We start from the raw sequence: 23,390 nt of genomic DNA, 5'->3' as shown, positions 1-23,390 counted from the left end.
ATTTTAACAGAATAATCTGGAGAGAAAGCAAACGGTCGTCAGGGTTAAAAGACGGTCCCCTTTTCCCAGAAAGCAGACCTCAGATATTGTACAGAGAAAAACAAGTTATGCTTTTGTTTTTAGTTTTAAGAATGATATGCTGATCTCCTGAAGGTCGCAGCCCTGGGAAATTTCGCTTTCCTTTCGGGGAAAAGAAACCCTTTTCCCCATTAATGGGCTTGTTTACTGCCCTGAGATCCCGCTCAGCCCCAGTCTCCAGTTTCCGTGTGGCCTATGGACAGAGGCTGGGATTTTTTATCTCTATTGAATCTGTCAACAGCCTCTGTTTTGTCCCAAGTCAGATGCTCTGAACTTTGGAGATGTGTTTTTTTTTCTCTCGGCTGCGAGACATGGGGGGGAAAATATCCCCGAGGCAGCCAGAAGTTTTGGACAATTATGGGATTTTTGCTGTTGTTATCGCTGGGTTTTAAAGGTGTTATCTTTCTTGGCGGGGTCGGAGGAAGGTCTGTTTGCCTTTTCGCCGTATCATAATATCTGGCAAGGCTTGGCATGTGAGTGTTTTGCAGAGGTCACGGCGAAGTCGCATTTTTGGGGACAGTTCAGGCTTTCTAGGGAAAAGGAACCGAAAGGGTGCTCTTCTACTTTCGCATGAGAATGTGAGAGATGTTCTTACGTTTGGGTCTGGCGTCATCTTCTCCAGGGGAGAAGTAGCTTGGACTACTGCAATGCGCTCTCTGTGGGGCTGCCTTTGAAGGTGACCCGGAAATTACAACTAAGTACCGTATTTTTCGCTCTATAAGACGCACCAGACCACGAGACACACCTAGTTTTTGGAGGAGGAGGACAAGAAAAAAAATATTCTGAATCTCAGAAGCCAGAACAGCAAGAGGGATCGCTGCGCAGCGAAAGCAGCCATCCCTCCTGCTGTTCTGGCTTCTGGGATAGCTGCGCAGCCTGCATTCGCTCCATAAGACGCACACACATTTCCCCTTACTTTTTAGGAGGGAAAAAGTGAGTCTTATAGAGCAAAAAATACGGTAATTTCGTTGTCCCCGAAGGGAGCAATGACAATAAAGATATTATTATTATTATTATTAATCCAGAACTGGGGACTGGGAGCGGCCGCCGAGACCACATGACACCGGTCTTGAAAGACCTACATTGGCTCCTTGGCCAATAAAGCGAGATGAGCGCCGCAACCCCAGAGTCGTCCACGACTGGACCTAATGGTCAGGGGTCCCTTTACCTAAGGATTTCCCTAAATCTGGAATTAATGGTCATCTGCCAGGGATTCTGGACTGCATGAGCCTTAGGGTCGCAATTCTACAATTCCACGATTTCTTTGTTGGCTTTCTATCTCACCCAACCACTCGGCCGCATTGCCTCCACCAAGAAGAGACCCCCCCATCCTGATTTGGGGGACAGATCTTTCTGCCCTTTTTGCAAATCAGTCGGCGGCCCCATATTCCCCGAATCAGGCCGGCCTGTTTTTACGGCCCCAGCAAATCTTTATCCGTTTACACGAGGAATGCAAAACATGGCGTGTGTTTTGCCAGCAGACAGGAGAGGAGTGAAAACACTTCTCCCTCGTCACCCGAGACTCTAGGAAATAGAAATAACGAAACAGCAGCCGCCTCCCTCGGGCGAGTCTTGCCGCCCGGGGCTGTTTTTCTGTTTATCCAAAATCACGCTGTTTTTCAGTCCCGGGAGAAAAACTCCTCTTGCTTTGCTCCACTTTGAGAAAAACCTTTGCGCAAGATCCGGAAAATTTCCACCCTGGGAGGAAATAAGAGGCCTGGAGCTGAATGTCCTAATATGGCCGCCCCATCGCCAAGGGGGAAACAGACCTTGCAAAGTCCCTGTTCTGCAGGGGAGAAATGTTGGAGGGGACGGAATAGGACGTCCCTATTTTCAGGGGAGAAACTTTGGAGGGGATGGAATAGAACGTCCCTATTTTCAGGGGAGAAACGTTGGAGGAGATGGAATAGGACGTCCCTATTTTCACAGGAGAAACATTGGAGGGGATGGAATAGGACGTCCCTCTTTTCAGGGGAGAAACGTTGGAGGGGATGGAATAGGACGTCCCTATTTTCAGGGGAGAAACTTTGGAGGGGATGGAATAGGACGTCCCTCTTTTCAGGGGAGAAACGTTGGAGGGGATGGAATAGGACGTCCCTCTTTTCAGGGGAGAAACGTTGGAGGGGATGGAATAGGACGTCCCTATTTTCAAGGGAGAAACATTGGAGGGGATGGAATAGGACGTCCCTATTTTCAGGGGAGAAACTTTGGAGGGGATGGAATAGGACGTCCCTCTTTTCAGGGGAGAAACGTTGGAGGGGATGGAATAGGACGTCCCTCTTTTCAGGGGAGAAACGTTGGAGGGGATGGAATAGGACGTCCCTCTTTTCAGGGGAGAAACGTTGGAGGAGATGGAATAGGACGTCCCTATTTTCAGGGGAGAAACGTTGGAGGGGATGGAATAGGACGTCCCTATTTTCAGGGGAGAAACGTTGGAGGGGATGGAATAGGACGTCCCTATTTTCAGGGGAGAAACGTTGGAGGGGATGGAATAGGACGTCCCTATTTTCAGGGGAGAAACGTTGGAGGGGATGGAATAGGACGTCCCTATTTTCAAGGGAGAAACATTGGAGGGGATGGAATAGGACGTCCCTATTTTCAGGGGAGAAACGTTGGAGGGGGTGGAATAGGACGTCCCTCTTTTCACGGGAGAAACGCTGGAGGGGATGGAATAGGACGTCCCTCTTTTCAGGGGAGAAACGTTGGAGGGGATGGAATAGGACGTCCCTCTTTTCAGGGGAGAAACGTTGGAGGGGATGGAATAGGACGTCCCTCTTTTCAGGGGAGAAACGTTGGAGGGGATGGAATCAGACATTTAATTATGTGCTTATATATTTCAGAAGCTGCCTGGCCTCTGGAATTCTCCCTAGCCTGCACTTATGCCACACCGTCCAAAGGCCAAACATGTCGCCGGACCTCATGGAGGAAACTTATTTTGGCCTCGTCCTCGAGGCAGCCCTTTCCCATCCACTCCCTTCCGGCGACTTTTACGTGAAAGGAAGAGCTTTGGACTTGACTTTTCGCCAGGTGAAGAACCAGACTTTTTTGTGGGATTTCGTGTTTCTTGCATCGTACTGAGCTTTGAAATGCTGCAATCCCATTTTTAAAAGAAATCAATGCGCATGGATGCTCCTGTTCTACCGGTTTTACGTCGTGATATTGTTTTGGTGCTGTCTGGCCAAGGAGACACTATTGTCTCTTAAATTAAGCCCCTTGTAAATGCTTTTGGAGGAGGAATGACGGAAGAGAAAAGCTGTTTGGCCCAATTTCAGGGAATCCAGGAGAATGGAAAGATACAGAAGGAGACCCAAAGGGAAACGCAGGGAGAATCGAGTGCACAATGTGGATTTTCTTTTCCGTAACTGCAAGTTTTCAAAAGTGTTTTTCATGCCTTTTTTATTATTATTTTAAATTTTTATTTATTTTTTTAGATTGGCAAGCGAAAATGATAAGAGTATTTACAGCTCGCGAAAATGACCAGGAGAACAAGAGGACGCACAAATCAGGAAGTTAATTAAAGTTTGGATAATATTTAGAGAATATCTCAAAAAAATTATTGTGATAACGCAAATATCCTGACAGGCTGAATCCTGAAGTATAAAGAAATTATAAAATAAAATCTGTGCTGATGAATAACGGGAAAGTAAAACAATAACAAAGTAAGAGACCGACAAATTGTAAAAAGCATAACGAGACGAATTGGAATTTAAAAGTGTGTGTGTGTGTGTCTGTGTGTGTGTGTGTATAGTTAGTTAGTGTCCATGTTCTTTATGTTGTTATATGTATTGTCTATGTATTGTATATGTCATATGTAAATTGTTGTATAATAAAGGTTGTTTTAAAATAATAATAAATAAATAAATAGGGGTTCTTGTTTTTTTAAAGTGCATTAGCTGTCTGTGGTGTTTCCATCCAATTCAAGGATTCTATGTTTATAATATATATCAGGGGTGTCCAACTGGTTCATCGTGATGTACTGGTCAATTGTGGCGCGTCCCATCGTGGTCGATTGCGTGAGCCTGATTGGTCACCCCCCAAAATAAAAAAAATAAAGAAAACCTCAACAACTTTGGGTCTTCCCCCCCACCAAAAAGCTGAACAACTTTGATGGGTAGATCACGGCCAGTTATCTGAAGAAGTGTGCATGCACACGAAAGCTCATACCAAGAACTAACTTAGTTGGTCTCTAAGGTGCTACTGGAAGGAATTTTTTCATTTCATTATATTTATTTTGTTTTGTTTCGGCTTCGGCAGACCTACACAGCTACCTACCTGTAACTAGTTATTTTATAGTGGGAGCAGATCGCAGTCTCTTGGAAGTTGGACATGCCTGGCGTGTATTAAGCAGAGGGTGAAAGGGTAAAGGGACCCCTGACCATTAGGTCCAGTCGTGGCCGACTCTGGGGTTGTGGCGCTCATCTCGCTTTACTGGCCGAGGGAGCCGGCGTACAGCTTCCGGGTCATGTGGCCGGCTGGACTAAGCCGCTTCTGGCGAACCAGAGCAGCGCACGGAAACGCCGTTTACCTTCCCGCTGGAGTGGTACCTATTTATCTACTTGCACTTTGACGTGCTTTCAAACTGCTAGGTTGGCAGGAGCAGGGACCGAGCAACGGGAGCTCACCCCGTCATTGCGGGGATTCGAACCGCCGACCTTCTGATCGGCAAGTCCTAGGCTCTGTGGTTTAACCCACAGGGCCACCCGCGTCCCCTATTTAAGCAGAGGGAGCAACAGATTAAAAATGAATGAATGAGGCCCAATTGCACAGCTATAATGAAATCCAAGGGAAGCAGATCAGGGCCGTTGAAAATATGCGCTTGCAAGGTTTGTGAGATGAGGGAAGGGATGTCACAAAGGAATGCCTGTGGCCCTTTCTGCCCCAAGTACCTGCGCTGTCCTCCCTCGGAGACAGAGCGCTAGGTTGGCCCAGAGAATGGAATGGGAGGAAATTCACCCTTCTGCAACCTTTCCCCTGCCTCTGGCTTCCTGGAAGGCGCATTCATTCATTTATTCATTCAAACTCTTTCTTCCCTGGGGTGATTCCTACCCTGAGACCGCCTGCCTTCGTCACCAGTCCCATGTTGTCAGGCAAAGGCCCCCCAGGCATTCCCAGAGGGGGGAAGAAGAAGGAGGCCTTGCTTGGATGGAAAAACACACCTGGCTGCTGGACAGACAGGTCTCCAGAGGATCTCCTTTCACTTGGCCCTGGTGTTTGTGAAGTTTGTGCGTCCCCTGGGGGGTCTCCTGCGGGAATCTCCCCTTTCTCCCACTTGCCTCCAGGAGCGGCTCTGGTTTCTGGAAAACAACCCTGCATGTTTTCTCCCATCCCCTCCAACGTTTCTCCCCTGAAAATAGGGACGTCCTATTCCATCCCCTCCAACGTTTCTCTCCTGAAAATAGGGACGTCCTATTCCCTCCCCTCCAACGTTTCTCCCCTGAAAAGAGGGACGTCCTATTCCATCCCCTCCAACGTTTCTCTCCTGAAAATAGGGACGTCCTATTCCATCCCCTTCAACGTTTCTCCTGTGAAAATAGGGACGTCCTATTCCATCCCCTCCTGCATTCCATGCCCTCCGCCTCTCGCTATCACATGCCTAGTCACACAAACAGTGCCACAAACATGTTCAAATTTGCCCTCTCCTTCCAAGAACAGGATTAGTCCCAGCAGCTGGGAATCTGCTGGTCAGGAAACGGAACCGCTTGCCAAGCTACAGCCTGATTTCAGTGGGCAGTGGGGCGGCGGCCATATTTTGTAATTCCCCGACATGCCCCTCTCTGCAGAGGCGGGCAAGCGATTTCTCGTTTCCCCCAACCGAAATTGGAATTTGTCAGAAAGGGCCCCTCAGAGGTCCTCTATCCCAACCCGCAGCCCGTACAGGAATCACAGCTAATCACTGTAACACTACTAACTACAACGATTATTTGCACCCAGAGGGTGGATTCCAGCAGATATAAAAACAGAATAAAACACCACAACCTAAAAGCCTTGCCCATACAAACTTCGAGTAGGCTTGCTAAAATGTATAAGTGTGAATCAAATATGTGCTGGGGATGCGACAAGCTGCAGGGAACGTTCTTTTGTATGTGTTGGGGCTGTAAAAGGGTATCGGGAAATAATTTATAACGGGTTGGAAAATATGTTTTAAGAGCACCTTTCCAGAAAAAACCAGAGTCCTTTCTGTTGGGGATAATTCAGACAGAAATCCCCAGGTGTCAAAAAAGGTTATTTTATGTCTGCCATTACTGCGGCCTGTGTTTCGTTAGCCCCAAAATGGAAGATGAGCGAAGAAGAATGGCACCTTAAGCTGAAGGAATATGCACATCTTGCAGAGTTAATATATAGAATAAAAGAACAAGCAGAACATCCGTTTATAGAGGAGGCCGGAAAACGTATATTGAATATATGGGAAATAATTGTGCACAGACGAAAACGCTGGTAGCATTAAGATAAATTCAGGGGGGTAAATAAACGTTGATGGATGCAATAACGGAATACTGAATGGTTTGGGTTTTTTTGTAAAATATGCAGGGATTTGTGAGATGCAAAATGAACCATGGAAAGAGAAGAAATTGATGTTTTAAGGTTGTTTAAATGAATACTCTAAATTGTGAAATTACACACACACACACACACACACACACACACACACTCTTCCCTATACGGGGCTGCCTTCAGGTGTCTTAAAATATAATTAAAGCTACAGAATCATTATATGGTCAGTTGCCACAGCTGGTCACTAATGCAGTTTCACCAGACTCTCGGACGCCAGCACCCATCTCTCCCCAAGGCACCCATGGGTGCTTCGCCTTCTCCTCCCGCTTTCTACAAGCGCCCCCTGGTGGCAAGGAGTTTCTTTTTTAAAAATAATATTATTTTTAAAACCGGTTTTTAAGATGCTGTCTAGGTTTGTCATTGCTTTTCTCCTAAGAAGCAGGCGTCTTTTAATTTCGTGGCTGCTGTCACCATCTGCAGTGATCGTGGACCACCTCTTTCTGTGATGCATATATTATGTTTTGGGGGGTGGTCCCGAGCTACAAGTTGGTGTTGTTGTTTAGTGGCGTCCGCCTCTTGGTGACCCCCTGGACCAGAGCAGGCCAGGCCCTCCTGTCTTCCACTGCCTCCCCCAGTTTGGTCAAACTCAGGCTGGTAGCTTCGAGAACACTGTCCCACCATCTCGTCCTCCGCCGTCCCCTTCTCCTTGCGCCCTCCATCTTTCCCAACATCAGAGTCTTTTCCAGGGAGTCTTCTCTTCTCCGGAGGTGGCCAAAGTCTTGGAGCCTCAGCTTCAGGATCTGTCCTTCCATTGAGCACTCAGGGCTGGTTTCCTTCAGAATGGAGAGGTCTGATCTCCTTGCAGTCCATGGGACTCTCAAGAGTCTCCTCCAGCACCAGAATTCAAAAGCATCCATTCTTCGGCCATCAGCCTTCTTGATGGTCCAGCTCTCACTTCCATACATCACGACTGGGAAAACCAGAGCTTTAACTATACGGACCTTTGTTGGCATGTCTGGGCAGTTTCAAAAGTCTATATAGGGGCTTGCACACCATTGTTCTGGGTTCCTCCTCCCTCCTGCGTGTGGGGAGTGAGGACCCTGTTACAACAGTTCAATAAAGATCAGGCTTACTAGCTGCTTTGCTTCTCAATATTCTCTGCTTGGCCTCTGTTATTTTCTCCTACTGATAGGGAACCTACTTAAGGACTCTATATGGGCTCTTAGATACCCCATAAAGGAGCAGTTTTTTCTTATAACAGTTTCATCACACAAAGCTTCTCAGCTATTGCTACCGACTCCAGAAAGACAGAGGGCCTTCTTTCTTTTTATTCCAGAGGACCAGAGGAAATTGTTCATGTACGCGACTACGGCCGCTGGGATACCACTAGCCCAGAGATGGAAGGAAGAAATAACCTCGACTAGAGAGGAATGGCAAACCAAGTTGATGGAATACAGTGGCACCTTGGTTTTTTGCTATTTATTTTTTTCTTTCTTTATTTTTGTGGCTTTTACTTTTTTTGACTTTGACTTGTTCTTTGCTTTATGGGACTGACTTGTGACTGTGGCTTGTGGCTCCATTTTTGCGACTGTAGCTTGTGACTTCGTTTTTGTGGCTTGTTTCTGTGACTGTGTGGAACCCAGTTCAGCTACTGATTGATTGATTGATTGATTGATTGTGTGACTGCAGAAATGGATAAAAGCCCCCCATCCAAACAATGAGCTATCATCAGTGCAGGGAAGAAACAATACTAATTTTAATTTTTATCATCTACAATGCTCAGCCCGACAAGATAATGATCATCTACACTGCTGTCTTATTTATTTTATAGTACAGCACATAGATTATCGCTTTCGTTTTATGGATCAATGGTCTCGTTAGATCAGGCATAGGCAAACTCAGCCCTCCAGATGTTTTGGGACTACAATTACCATCATCCCTAGCGAACAGGACCAGTGGTCAGGGATGATGAGAGTTGTAGTCCGAAAACATCTGGAGGGCCGAGTTTGCCTATGCCTGGGTTAGATAGCAAAATTCATGTTCAATTGCTGTTTTAGGGGTTGTTTTTAAAAGCCTGGAATAGATTAATCCATTTTGCATAACTTTCTATGGGAAAGAAGCGTGCCTTGGTTTTGGAACACTCTGGTTTTGGAACGGACTTTCGGAATGGATTAAGTTTAGGAACCAAGGCACCACTGTATGCCGAAATGGCAAAATTAACTGGGAAGCTCAGAAACCAAGAGGACAAGAAATTCCAAAAAAAGAATGGGGAATGTTTATTATGCATACGCGAAATCATTGTAAGCACGTTGAAACGTTAGCCGGATTCAAAAAAACCCCACACACCCCACGGACGGCTTAACATTTGCAAGAGAAACACGCTCCATTGTTCTGCAAGCCTGTGCCAAACCTGCTCACGCCGCCTGCCTCTTAACCCCAAGATGATATCAGGAGCGGCGGCTAAATTTAGCTATTTTTGACCGGCACAGTTTTACAAAAACAACAAGGCAGGCAGGCGAGATCTTTGTCTCCCAATGTTTGCACACAAAAGTGGATGGGGGAAATGTCAATCTCAGCGCACTCTCAAAAAAACCAAGGAACTTTGTCTTGCCACAACTAGGCAGCGTCAAATCATCATCATCATCATCATCATCATCATCATTTATTATTATTATTATTATTATTATTATTATTATTATTATTAATTAATGGAATTTATATACAGCCCAGGGGTCTCTGTTTTATCTCAGTTTCTCCTCCCATCACCCCCAGCCTTAAGGTCGATTCTCCACCACGTCGCGATTTATTTATTCATTCATTTTAATTCTCGTGAAAATTCGTCAGGGTTTCCGGGAAACAGTGGACGCTGACCCTGTGACCCTGATTTAAAAGAACGTTGGAAATTAAAGGTGTGCGCCTGAAAATTCACAATGAAACATTATATATATATATATATATATATATATATATATATATATATATATATGAGAAAATTCGCCAGCAGGGGAAATCCCCGTCGATCAGAAAGAACGGTGGGAATGAAATGTGCTTGAAAATTCTCAATGAAACATTATTTTAAAAATAAATAAAGAATGCGCCGGCGTTTTATTTGCATTCAGTTGCGCAGTTCGCCTTATTTATTTGTCTGCTCTCGGGGGAGCCAGATGTCAGCTACCTCTGTTGTCCTCAGGTGACTTTTGCCCCTGCCACATAAATGCCGCCCCCTTTCTCCAATTTAACCGGACGAGCGGAAAACAGGTTTGGAGGGCAAACTCCGGGAAAAGGTTCCGGCCAAGTTTGGACCGGCAAACATGCCCTGCTTGGGGCAGGTAAGGCCACAGGCCGCCTTGGGGATCCCCAAAGCGGAAAAACAGGCCGCAGGATCAGTGTGCAAAGTCCTCGGTCCCCCCCCCCCGCCACGTGAAAAACTAAACCCAAGGGGCACTGGGGGGCTTGCAGGGTTCCCCAAGCTGGCGCCCTTGAGATGCTTTCGGACGGCGAGGCAGTGCAACAAAGGACCAAATAGTAATAATAATAACAATAATTGTTGTTGTTCTTTAGTCGTTTAGTGGTGTCCGCCTCTTGGTGACCCCCTGGACCACAGCACGCCAGGCCCTCCTGTCTTCCACTGCCTCCCCCAGTTTGGTCAAACTCATGCTCAAACCACAGATGGAGGTTGAATCCTCACAAGACAGAAGGACTGTTTTTGGGGGACGGGGGCGGGCAAATGTGGAGGACTCCCTGGTCCTGAATGGGGTGACTGTTCCCCTGAAGGACCAGGTGTGCAGCCTGGGAGTCATTTTGGACTCCCAGCTATCCATGGAGGTGCAGGTCAATTCTGTGTCCAGGGCAGCTCCATCTGGTACGCAGGATGAGACCCTCCCTGCCCATGGACTGTCTCTCCAGAGTGGTGCCTGCTCTGGTTATCTCTCGCTTGGACTACTGCCATGCGCTCTACGTGGGGCTGCCTTTGAAGGTGACCCGGAAACTGCAACTAACCCAGAATGCGGCAGCCAGACTGGGGACTGGGAGTGGAGACCACATAACACCGGTCCTGAAAGACCTACATTGGCTCCCAGGACGTTTCCAAGCACAATTCAAAGTCTTGGTGCCGACCTTGAAAGCCCTAAATGGCCCTGTATCCCTTAAGGAGGGTCTCCACCCCGGACACCTGGGTCCATCTCCCGAGGGTCTTCTGGCGGGTTCCTCCCTGCGAGAAGCGAGGCTACAGGGAACCAGGCAGAGGGCCTTCTCGGTGGTGGCGCCCACCCTGTGGAACTCCCTCCCACCAGATGTCAAGGAGAAAAAGAATTTTGCGTCCGCTAGATAATAAATATAAATGCAACAGTAATATTAGGAGGTAGAATGAAAGATGCCATGTGTCACAAGGGAATACGGGGAAAGGGAAAGATGTATAAATCATTGACGAATGTGAATATATAATTTGTCACGTTAAAGTTGAAGAACACATGAGGTGTTTTATTTATAATACCTGCAGTATTTGAATATGTAATGTACATGTAAAAAAATTAAAATAAATAAAGTGGTTTTTTAAAAATAACAATAATAAATAACTGCAACCAGGAAGGCAGAGAAGCAGAAACTGTGGAGGGAAAAACACTTCCTGGGTCGCTTTGCATCTTGGCAGAGATACCAAGCTGGACGGATCTGGAACCAGGCCAAAGCAATGGGAGTCAGGCAGGTATTTTCTGGCACAGGTTATCTCCCGGCCGCATTCCTGGGCTTTTTCTCAGTTCAAGGGGGTGGGAAACTCGGTCACCTTACGCATCAGCCTCTCCTTTGCGAAATAAAAATAACTGCGCAGTGAAACAATGGGGTTCCGAGTCGCATTGGGCTCAGAGTAGACCCATTGAGGGCTATGTGTATATATATTCAGGTTCATTGTTGTTTAGTCGTTTAGTGGTGTCCGCCTCTTCGTGACCCCCTGGACCAGAGCAGGCCAGGCCCTCCTGTCTTCCACTGCCTCCCTCATGCTGGTGGCTTCGAGAACACTGTCCCACCATCTTGTCCTCTGTCATCCCCTTCTCCTTCTTTCCCAACATCAGGGTCTTTTCCAGGGAGTCTTCTCTTCTCAGGAGGTGGCCAAAGTCTTGGAGTCTCAGCTTCAGGATCTGTCCAGGGCTGATTTCCTTCAGAATGGAGAGGTTGGATCTTCTTGCAGTCCATGGGACTCTCAAGAGTCTCCTCCAGCACCAGAATTCAAAAGCATCCATTCTTCAGCGATCAGCCTACTTGATGGTCCAGCTCTCACTTCCATACATCACGACTGGGAAAACCAGAGCTTGAACTAGACGGACCTTTGTTGGCAAGGTGATGTCTCTGCTTTTTAAGATGCTGTATATACCCTATATATAGAAAGGAGCAAAGTGGGGATATTTTAGGGAGCAGGCTAGCAGGCGGGGCCCGTGACTTACACCCGCAGAGCCTACACAACACAAAACACGGTTGCAGGATGTAGGTTTTATTTTAATCATTTTTTCTCTTATATTTTGGAATTGTACATCCAGTATTTTTTCCCCTTTAATTTTTTGGGGCCCCCAAGAGAGTGGAGCCCTAAGCTATAGCCTGTTGAGATTCGACGTGAATTCAGAACTGGCTCAGCAACTGAGTGTCTTGAGAGGGGGGCAAGGAAACGCGCTCTTTGCACCCGCAGCCAAAGCCTTCAAACTGGCCAGGCCAGGGAATGACTTCTAGTCTCCATGCGGCGACTGGTCTGGTCTGGCGCCAGCAAGATCCCATAAACGCCCGGCCCCAAGCAGACCAAACTGCTTCCCCAAACTCGCTGGACCTGTTCTGGCCTCCCTTGATCTTGCCTCCTCCATCAAACAAAGAAACCCCTTTTATTTGCATTTCCCTGGGAACGATCCGCAAATAGCTTTTGACCGTCTAAGATCATAGGAGCTAAAAAAAATTCCGCATAACTCCTGAAATTTGTGCATAAATACAGCATCTCCTGCTATATCCGAATGGGCTGGGGAAATTTGCTCCCTAGGAACTGCGATGAAGCGAACTCTGCATACAGAGCAGTGTGAAAATGTAATTATTCTTATTTTTTTGGGTAATGTTTTGGAACAACCCAAAAAACAGCGACCATTTCTTGTGGACAAAGGACAGCTGGACATAGAAAGGGGGCCCCATTCCCTTCAGGAGCTGAGGGCCGCATCAAACCTGAATCCGGCCCTGGCTGAGACCCAAAGGGGCTGTGGGAAAAGGGAAAGGAAGGGGCAATTCAACGGGCAGGATCCCTTGCAGGCAGACAATGGAGTGCACCTCCGAGGGTGAGGCCAAACCGAAGCAAGCTACCCAGGGTCCAAGCCTGGGCAGGGTGCCAGGGGGTCCTGGGCTGCCCAGATGACAAGACCCCCCCCCCTCCACCTCGCTGATACGGGACAAAGGAAAGCAGAGATTCCTGCGCTGCAAGGGGTTGGGCTAGATGACCGCTGGGGTCCCAAATCGACTCTTTTCCGAAGCAGGTGTTGTGAGAAACAGGCGTCCAAGGTGCCGCCCAGCTCTGCTCCCCTGGCACACGAGAAAACCTCCATGCCAGCAATAAGGGCCAAAATTCGTTCCAGATCCAAATTCGTTAGAGCGTCAGAGCAGGACCCGGATTCAAATCCCCCCTCAGCTGGGAATGAATGAATGAATGAACCTTTATTCATCGGCCAACAACAATACAATATGCGAAGAAATAAAAAGTCAACTAGATAAATTACATTTCAGGGAAACACCTGCCCTGGCCAGAGACTGGAGCCTTCTGCAAGCCCAGCAGCTGTCCTTCCCTGGGAACTGAGCCAAGACCCAATGGACTATTTTTTGCGCTGCCCAAGGAGATGGGTGTTATGGGCGCACGCCAAGCCGGCCCGGCCCGGATCCTCGCACGTCCCGAGTGTTTTACGAGCCCGTGCGGCTGCGGCACGGGGAGGGAAACCCATTGCCAGGAGGGCATCCCTTCTGGGCACACGGCAGCCGTGGCAAACAAGGTTTGTGGTGGCAACACCGAGGCACGGGGCCAGATCCGCTGTGGGGCTGGGCCAGGCGAGGTGGGACCAGTGCTGGATTTACGTCTAAGCTCAACAGGCTATAGCTCTGGGCCCCACTCTCTTAGTAAAGGTAAAGGGACCCCTGACCATTAGGTCCAGTCGTGGCCGACTCTGGGGTTGCGGCGCTCATCTCGCTTTACTGGCCGAGGGAGCCGGCGTACAGCTTCTGGGTCATGTGGCCAGCAGGACTAAGCCGCTTCTGGCGAACCAGAGCAGCGCATGGAAACGCCGTTTACCTTCCCGCCGGAGTGGTACCTATTTATCTACTTGCACTTTGACGTGCTTTTGAATTGCTAGGTTGGCAGGAGCAGGGACCGAGCAACGGGAGCTCACCCCGTCATTGCGGGGATTCGAACCGCCGACCTTCTGATTGGCAAGTCCTAGGCTCTGTGGGTTAACCCACAGTGCCACCCGTGTCCCTTCCCACTCTCTTGGTCCCCCCCCAAATTAAAGGAAACAAACAACTGAATGTACATTTCCAAAATATTATCTATCATCTATCTGTCTGTCTTTCTGTCTATATCTATCATCTACCTACCTACCTACCTACCTACCTATTCATTTATCTCTATCTATCATCTATCCAGCTATCTATCTATCTATCTATCTATCTATCTATCTATCTATCTATCTATCTCTCTATCTATCTATGCCAGTGCCAGATTTACGTATAAGCTAAACAGGCTCTAGCTTAGGGCCCCACTCTCTTGGGGCCCCCAAAAAAATTAAAGGGGAAAAAACAACCTGCATGTGCATTTCCAAAATCTAAGATAAAAAGCAAATAAAATAAAAAGCGTCAACCGTGTTTTGTGCTGCCTAGGCTCCTCTGGTGTAAGTCCTGGGCCCCGTCTGCTCCCTCAAATATCCCTGCTTTGCTCCTTTCTATATATCGGGTGCCGACATTCTGTTATTTATATTTATTAGTAGTTTGCATCATATATTCACAACTCTTATTATTTCATATTATAGCAGGTTTCCTGGGAAAGGTGGCTCCGCGATGGATAGACTAGGGTTCCCGGATTTTTTGGGGGGGACGACAATACTGGGAATTGCAGTTTGTTCAGGGCACTGGGAGCTGCACAGCCGTAGAAGCGTCCCCATAGCGTTCAATTCATCGCAACGAAAACCGGCAGCTTTTAGCTTTCCAACAGAAAGACACTGGGGGCCTAGAATGGGAAGGGCCGGAAGGGACCCCAAGGGTCATCCAGACCAACCCCCTGCAATGCTGGGATCTGAAGAAACGGAGCGGCCGTTTAAAACTTGCGAGGGCGGAGCTGGACCCCCGCCAAAGAAAAGGGAAGCCGTGCCCAGCCTCTGATTCATTTTATCTCCCTCCTTCACCGAGGCCGAACTTGAAAGCCTCGTTATCATGAAGATGATGTAGAGATGGTACATCGCACCAGTCAAGTTAGGAAAAATGTATAAAGTCAGTAATCAATGTTGGAAATGTAAAGAAAAGGAAGGATTATTTTATCATATGTGGTGGGAATGTAAAAAGGGGAAATGCTTCGGGGAGATGATATATAATGAGTCGAAAAAAATGTTGAAATACACTTTTATTAAAAAACCGGAAGCATTTCTTCTAGGTATTGTTGGAAATGATATAAACAGGAAAGATAAGGTAAGTTGTTTTTATATGCAGTAACAGCAGCAAGAATATTATTGGCCCAAAAATGTAAGTAAGAAGAACTACCAACATTAGAAGAATGGAGGATGAAATGGATGGACTACGCAGAATTAGACAAGCTAACAGGAAGGATCCGAGACCGGCGGGACCAGAGGTTTGCCGAAGACTGGACCAAATTTACTGAGTATCTGAAAAGTATTTGTGATGATCAGATCACGTTTGTAGGACGACAAGAAGTTCTGTGAGGAGTAATTTAAGAAAGATTGTAAAAACGGTAAGGGAGAAACAATTTGTTAGAAAAGGTAAAGGCAATATGAAGAATTGCAGGAGAAATAATCAAGACGGAAGGCTATCAGAGATGCTGAAGGAAGTCCAAACAAGGACATATGTGCGGTATGTCTTAAAAAAAATTGTATGCTAAAAATTAATTAAAAAATATTATATATATAAAAAAGAAAGCCTCGTTATCGGCTCATTCTGCGATCTCTCCAATTCCTCTGGCTGTTTTGGAGCTCCGTTCTCGGCTTCTGTGGCCTCTGTCCTCCCTGTTTGCTTTTTCTCTTTCTGTCCATGCCTGGGAAAGGGTTCCTGCCAACTTGTGCCCTCGTGGCGCCTGTCAAGTGAGGACAACGCCGGAAGGAACGGACTCTGATCCCCGGAAGCTTGCGCCATTCGTCTCGCTGTGACATTGGCCCAAAGAGCAAAAGGACCGGACCTGGAAGCGCAGAACTGAGAGGGAACCCCAGTGGTCATCCAGCCCAACCCCCTGCAAAGCGGTCAGCAAAACCAGTCCATTTACTGTCTTTCTTTTCCCGGATTTGAACTGCCAAATGGTGATTTCCTCGAGTCAAAATGAGACTATACCCCGTGACATTTTTTTGAAGGAAAAAAAGCACTGGATAAATGAAACTATGCCCGGCTGATATTTGCACAAAAGGCGATCAACGGCTTCACAAGACGAGGGGAGTTCTCTTGTTTTCGTTTCTGGCCAGCAGTTGCAGCAAAGAACCGCAGAATGGCAGAGTTGGAAGGGACCCCCAGAGGTCATCCATCCCAACCCGCCGCAAGGCAGCAATCTCGGCTCCAGCACCCCGTCATATCTATTCCTCCTCCTTCCAATCAACCATCCAACCATTCATTCATTCATTCATTCATCCTTCCTTCCTCCTCTCTCTCTTTAACGACCTTCGCCGTTTCCCTCCGCTCGCGCCCGCTTTTGGCCCCTCCGGCTGCCCGTCCACCGCCGCGCAAGGACTCCTGGGACTTGTAGTTCCCCGCCTCCTCCAGGGCGGCGCGTGATTGGACGGCTCCAGGGGCGAGGGAACCCGGAAGCGTTGCCATGGCGGCGGGAGCGGAGGGCCTGCTGGGCGCGCTGGTGGCGCTGCTGGAGACGCACCGGGGCAGAGACCGCGCGGTGAGGGAAGGGCCAGCCTGTCCGTCAAGAGGGGCGGGGCGGGGCTGAAGGGAGGCGGGCGTGGCCTGGAAAGCAGGCTGCCTGTCTGTCAAGAACAGCGGGGCTGGGAGGAGCCTGGTGTGGGCGTGGCTTGTTGTGTAGTGGGCGTGGCCTGGAAAGCAGGCTGCCTGTCTGTCAAGAGCAGCGGGGCTGGGAGGAGCCTGGTGTGGGCGTGGCTTGTTGTGTAGTGGGCGTGGCCTGGAAAGCAGGCTGCCTGTCTGTCAAGAGCAGCGGGGCTGGGAGGAGCCTGGTGTGGGCGTGGCTTGTTGTGTAGTGGGCGTGGCCTGGAAAGCAGGCTGCCTGTCTGTCAAGAGCAGCGGGGCTGGGAGGAGCCTGGTGTGGGCGTGGCTTGTTGTGTAGTGGGCGTGGCCTGGAAAGCAGGCTGCCTGTCTGTCAAGAGCAGCGGGGCTGGGAGGAGCCTGGTGTGGGCGTGGCTTAATGAGTGCTGGGCGTGGATTGGTGTGTAGTGGGCGTGGCCTGGTGTGTAGTGGGCGTGACCTTGAAAGCAGGCTGGGCTGCCTGTTGAGAGCAGTGGGCGGGGCTTGATTGGAGTGGGAGGAGTCTGGTATGGACGGGACTTAATGGCAGTGGGCGTGGCCTGGAAAGCAGGCTGGGCTGCCTGTTAAGAGCAGTGGGCGGGGCTTGATTGGAGTGGGAGGAGTCTGGTATGGGCGGGACTTAATGGTGGTGGGCGTGGCCTGGAAAGCAGGCTGGGCTGCCTGTTGAGAGCAGCGGGGCGGGGCTTGATTGGAGTGGGAGGAGTCTGGTATGGGCGTGACTTAGTGGGTAGTGGGCGTGGCCTGAACAGTAGGCTGGGCTGCCTGTTGAGAGCAGCGGGGCGGGGCTTAATTGGAGTGGGAGGAGTCTGGTATGGGCGGGACTTAATGGATAGTGGGCGTGGCCTGGAAAGCGGACTGGGCTGCCTGTTAAGAGCAGTGGGGCTGAGCTAAATGGGGTGGGAGGAGCCTGATGTGGGCATGACTTAGTGGGTAGTGGGCGTGGCCTGGACAGCAAGCTGGGCTGCCTGTTAAGAGCAGTGAGGCGGGGCTTGATTGGAGTGGGAGGAGCCTGATACAGGCGGGGCTTAAGGCGTAGTGGGCAGGGCTTGATAAAGGATGAGACGGTTAAGAGGCAGGGGCGTGGCCTAGTGGGTAGTGGGCGTGGCCTGGACAGCAGACTAGATTTTCAGAATCACCTAATAAGAAAAGCGACGCTCCTTCCCTTAGAAATAAATCAAGCTCCCAGTCCTCATGGTTCAGATTTAACTTGTGTCCAGTCGGACCACTGATCCGGCCGCCTCAGTGTTGCGTACACTGGCTGGCAGCCGTTCCCCCCTGCTTCCTAACGGAGCCTAGAGAAAACTTGAAATTGTCGTAATGTCCGAAAGCGGGCAGAGGCATAAAATAAAAAAAACACCATTTCCTCGTCCGACTTTAAATTTTGACCTTGTCCCTCACCTGCTAAAAATAAATGAATGCGATCGTTGTTAATAAATAAATGCAATTGTTCCTTTCTTATCTCGCAGTGGCCTTAAAAAAAAAAAGGCAACCGACACATTTTGTTCTATTTAAAACCGAAAAAAACTGGATGGAGGAAGGGGAAACCCAAATTTCTGGCGCTCCCACGCCTTCCTGCTCCAGATTTGCGAAAGATGTTGGCTAAACATAAGTGAAGCTTCCAGGAATGTGCGGGGCCACAAAGGGATCTCTGCAAGCTGCCTGGATCGGTAGATTTATTAGGACAAATTAGGGTTTATTTGGTTTGGAATTGGGCGGGGGAAATGAGCAGCAAGAGATGAACCCATGCAAAGTTTGTGCCTTGCAGGGGGTTGGGCTGGATGACCCCCGGCTCCCTTTCGGTCCCGTAGTTCAGCGATGCCAGCATTTGAAAGGTCTGGACAGGCTCGTCTAGACGGAAAGGTTTTTCGGCAGGCGGCAGAAGCAGCAGAGCAAAAGCGCCTTGCCTGGCGCCATCCATTGGCAGGGAGTTCCAACGGGCCACAGAGAAAAAGGTCGATTCCTTACAAAGTGCAGAACGGGGGTCCGGATCGAAGCCGGTTTCCGGAAGGAAAACAATAAAATACCATATTTTTCGCTGTATAAGACACACCAGACCATAAGATGCACCTAGTTTTTGGAGGAGGAAAGCAAGAAAAAAAATATTTTGAATCCCAGAAGCCAGAACAGCAAGAGGGATCGTTGCGCAGCGAAAGCATCAATCCCTCTTGCTGTTCTGGCTTCTGGGATAGCTGCGCAGCCTGCATTCGCTCCATAAGACGCACACACACATTTCCCCTTACTTTTGAGGAGGGAAAAAGTGAGTCTTATAGAGCAAAAAATACGCTAATTGCGTCGGAGGTGATTGTGTGATAGATGGGAGGTTGATATACGAGGCAGCAGGAAAAACGGGTTTGGAGAAATCAGTTTAGGAAACAAAGACATTCTGTGAATACTTGGATTTGAGTTTAAATCCGTGACGTTTTGGAAATCTAATAAAAATTAATTTTTATTCTATTTTTTAAGGAAGCAGCTGGGTTCGTCCATCTGTCGTGGGGGGGGGGGGGACGACCTAAAAGTCACCCACTCCAAAAAACCCCACCCCAATGAAGGAATCACAACGACATTGTCTTGCTTACTTTTCCATAAGCGTAGTATCCAGTAACGGACAGCTGAATCCCAGATGGGTTTTGACCTTTTCCTTGGAAGTTTCGAAGCAGAGCTTTAGCCGAGATCCCTGCATTGCAGGGGGGTCAGACTGGATGACCCCCGGGGGACCCTTCCGACTCTAGGATTGTTTAAACACGTATCGTATACCCAATTGTGATGTTTTTTGAATAAGGAGCCCCCGGCGACAATGGAAGCAGCGTATCCGTGTTCCAAAGCGCAGAGGTAACCGCGATCTCGTCTCCCTCCCTTCTGCCAGGTCCGCACCCTCGGTTATGGCTGCCAGCTGGCAGGGGGGGCCTTGGCCGCCAGGAGCCGCCCCACGGAGTCCCCGCTCGGCCAGAGCCTCCTGGCGATATCGGCTCAGCTCAGCCACTGCCGGACCGTCCTCCGTCTCTTCGACGACCTCTCCATGCTTGCCTACAGCCGCCAGTACGGCCTGGGGCCGAAGGTGGGTGACCCTGGGGCAGTGGGGAGGTGGTGGAGGGCTTGAATTTGAGGAAGGATGCCCAGCCTGAAACCCAGGAGAGCTGCCAGCCAGTGCGGGCGACACTGAGCTAGCTGTGGTTTTCCTCCCCGGCAGCGGGTTGGGATGGATGACCTCTGGGGGTCCCGACTCGGCACAAGCGCTGTGCTCGGAAGCACGGGCACCAGGAAATATCACTTTATTTCCTGCCGCTCTGGTTTCCGAACCATTTTTGGCAGCCAAATGTAACATGCAGCTTCCGTTTTTGAGTTTCCCTATTGTATTGAAGCTTTCGGTTTTTTGTTGTCAAATGGTCTCCCGGAACGGGTTTGACAATTTAGGCAGGGCCCGCCTGCGTGCTAGAATGATTTTCTTTATACCTGCGTTCCAAAAATCTCATTAGTTTCCATTACGTTCCAATCAAGATGATAACCCCATGTTATACGACAGCTGCAATAACTTCTATCCGTGTCAGTAACTTCTATTCGAACAGCTGGCCTGTTAATAATAAAATAGATTTATTATTAGTACCCCTGCCCATTTGACCGGGTTTCCCCAGCCACCCATCGCTTATCGGAGGGATATTTTCGGGCAGCAAAAACACACCCGCCCTCTGGACCCGCAGAGATCCTGCCCACGCCGGTTCCCCCTGCTTCCTAGAAGGAGCAAAGTGACTTTCCCCATGTGATTTCAGAGCAAACACTCCTCTTTTTTTGGTTGCGCAAACACAGGAGGAGCGCGGGACCGAAGTATGCGTCACACAAGCAAGGTGTTTGCAGCTGCAGAAGGCGTGGGGTGCCCGGCGCCCTTTGACCGCCCGTGGCACGAGGGGGGTGGCTGGAGGGCGAACCTTCGCCCCCACCCAGGAAGAGCGGCAAGGGGTGGCCGGCACCCAAGGGCGAGGAACCCCATCTAGGCGATGCCACCAACTGCAGCAATTCCTGGAAGTGGCAAAGACGCACAGGGGTGGCTGGGCGCTCTGCCCGCGCTCAGAGGCACCCAATGCCTCTGAACTGCTGGGAGTTGCAAGAGGGGAGAGGATGAATCCTGACAAGACAGAAGCAGGGATCAGGCAGGTGTGGGGGACTCCCTGGTCCTGAATGGGGCGACTGTGCCCTCGAAGGACCCGGTGCGCAGCCTGGGGGTCATTTTGGACTCACCGCTGTCCATGGAGGCGCAGGTCAGTTCTGTGTCCAGGGCAGCTCCATCTGGGACGCAGGATGAGACCCTCCCTGCCCGCGGACTGTCCGGCCAGAGTGGTGCATGCTCTGGTTATCTCCGGCTTGGATTTGAAGCTGCCAGCCTGCGACAGCGGCCCCGATCCTGGGAATGGCTTTGTATGGCTGGCTGAACTGGGCAAGGGCAGCCAAGGGAACCCAAAGGGAGTTAGGGGCTCCTCCTGCAGGCGAAGACGGGGTCTGGAGCGGACCAAGAGGCCAATGGTCAAGAAGGCTGGTTTTGCTCAGGCCGGAGAGGGAAGTGGGGGGCCGGTGGGGCCCGTCCGCCTGGGAAGGGACGCCATCGGGGAGAAGGGAACCCTGGCGGAATACCCTGCCCTGTCCCTAAGGCAGTTGGGTGGCACCTTCTGGCAACCCTTGCAGCCAAGAAAAGAAAAATAGAGTTGGGACCCCCGCGGTCATCTAGCCCAACCCCCTACGATGCAGGAATCTCTGGCCCCCCATCAGCGAGGGGGTCTTGTCGTCTGGGCAGCCCAGGACCCCCAGACCAGGCTTGGGCCTCACGGAGGTCAATTCCATTGTTTCCCTGAGGCAGGCAGGTGCCGACAATGGGGACTACCACCTTGCGTTGTGGTATCCCCAGGGAAGACGTCCAAAGTCTGCTGCCGGCCCGTGCGGGCAGCGCTGGCCCCTGTCTTCCTCGCGAGGGACCCAACCTGCTCCCCCTTTCCCAGGAGGAGGACCCCGCCGTCCGCTGGCTCTCGGTGGCCAGCAACGTGGCTGACCAGTTCTACTACCCCTGCGAACACCTGGCCTGGGCGGCGGACGCCAAGGTCATCCGGGGCGACTCGGGGAAGTGGTGGGTGCTAAGCACCTTGCTGTGGGCGACCTCCCTGCTGCTGGGAATCGCACGGTAAGGAACGCCGGGGGGGGCAGAGAAGGGACCCCGGGCGTAACAGTTCCTTGCCTCCAGCTGGCTGGTGGAGCCTGGCAAGTTGTGGGTTCGAGGGGGTTGGGCTGGATGACCAAAAGGCTCCTTTTTGACCCTCCCATTTCCAGATCCCTGAGGATTTTGTGCCAGCTGAGAAGGCGGTGGCCGAAGCAGGCCAGGTAGGAGCTCTTTCTCACGGCAAATATTTCGGAACCGGCCCCTATTCCTTTGGCAGGCGAGAGGCCCCCCCTCCCTCCGTCCTGGTTATGGGATAGGTAAAGGTAAAGGGACCCCTGACCATTAGGTCCAGTCGTGGCCGACTCTGGGGTTGTGGCGCTCATCTCGCTTTATTGGCCGAGGGAGCCGGTGTACAGCTTCCGGGTCATGTGGCCAGCATGACTAAGCCGCTTCTGGTGAACCAGAGCAGCGCACGGAAATGCCGTTTACCTTCCCGCCGGAGTGGTACCTATTTATCTACTTGCACTTTGTGCTTTTGAACTGCTAGGTTGGCAGGAGCAGGGACTGAACAACGGGAGCTCACCTCGTCATTGCGGGGATTTGAACCGCCAACCTTCTGATCACCAAGCCCTAGGCTCTGTGGTTTAACCCACAGCGCCACCTGCATTCTGGTTATGGGATACCCCCCTCAAAAAAACCCCCACGCGCTGTCTTCTGCTCAGTCCAGGCTAACCTGAAGCTTTGGAGGGGCTGGTCTGGATGGGCTTTGGGGGTCCCTTTCCAACTGACCCCCCCCCCTTCCCTCCGTCTCCCCGCAGCAAGGATTCCCTTCGGAGGGCGAGGGTGCGAGCCCGGGCCGAAGCCCTGACCATCGCCGGCAACCTGGCGGACCTCTGCAACGCCGTCCACTGGCTGCCCCCGGGGGTGCTGTGGGCCGGGAGGTTCCCCCCGTGGCTCGTGGGGCTGCTGGGGACGACGTCGTCCCTCATCGGAGTCTACCAGACCTACGCGGGGGGAGCCGCGTGAGACCAGACAGCCCCCTCGAAATTCCTGCCACAAAACCGGGAGCCAGATTCCTTCACGGTGCTTTCTGCCCTCGGAAACCCAGAGCCAGCCCCCCCATGGCCATAGGGCAAGAAGAGCCCCTCGCAGGCAGAAATCGAAAGCCCGTCCAATGCACACCATGTAAACCGGTCGCGGGCAAGCTAATAAAATGCAGAGAGGAAGTATCCTGCAAACTGGTGTCAGCAGGGAGCCTCCTTTATTGCTTGCGACCCCTGTGAATGCCTCCCCCCTTGACCCACAGGTCCTGCACGGGTTGGGGGGCTGGCTTTGCAAGCCAGGCACGGGCTCTGACTCCGGACGCAGCAAAGAGGTCCTTCGGTCATGATTCCGACCCCCAAAAGACCCCCCCCCCGCACCCTTAAGATCTCTTCTTCCTGCACTCTTAATCCCTAGAACCGGGACAGGATTAGGGGTTTGG

The 23,390-nt window shown here is 50.5% G+C and overlaps 1 protein-coding gene and 1 long non-coding RNA gene across 2 annotated transcripts in view; both read left to right on the top strand.

Annotated features, from left to right (window-relative positions):
- Window positions 1-23,390, top strand: part of LOC308577789 — a 166,552-nt gene that overhangs the window by 65,081 nt on the left and 78,081 nt on the right. The gene's annotated exons all lie outside the window — the stretch shown is intronic.
- On the top strand, window positions 16,556-22,957 carry PEX11G (peroxisomal biogenesis factor 11 gamma). The gene is made up of 5 exons (XM_081178062.1): window positions 16,556-16,672; window positions 19,634-19,825; window positions 21,753-21,931; window positions 22,078-22,128; window positions 22,726-22,957. The coding sequence occupies exons 1-5, from the start codon at window positions 16,598-16,600 to the stop codon at window positions 22,931-22,933; spliced, it is 705 nt and encodes a 234-aa protein (XP_081034188.1). The 5' UTR covers window positions 16,556-16,597; the 3' UTR covers window positions 22,934-22,957.

This window comes from Podarcis bocagei, assembly GCF_964188305.1.
Source record: "Podarcis bocagei genome assembly, chromosome: 18".
In the NCBI taxonomy this organism is placed as follows: Eukaryota; Metazoa; Chordata; class Lepidosauria; order Squamata; family Lacertidae; genus Podarcis; species Podarcis bocagei.
The sequence above is the reverse complement of the archived record's forward strand: the minus strand, read 5'-3'. Positions and strand labels throughout refer to the sequence as shown.

What these genes read in the sequence shown, in the direction of transcription:
- PEX11G (XM_081178062.1), top strand. Translation starts at nt 16,598, where the DNA reads ATGGCGGCGGGAGCGGAGGGCCTGCTGGGCGCGCTGGTGGCGCTGCTG. An exon ending in AGTACGGCCTGGGGCCGAAG is followed by an intron (nt 19,826 to 21,752) that starts GTGGGTGACCCT and finishes CCCCTTTCCCAG; the next exon opens with GAGGAGGACCCCGCCGTCCG. An exon ending in CTGCTGCTGGGAATCGCACG is followed by an intron (nt 21,932 to 22,077) that starts GTAAGGAACGCC and finishes TCCCATTTCCAG; the next exon opens with ATCCCTGAGGATTTTGTGCC.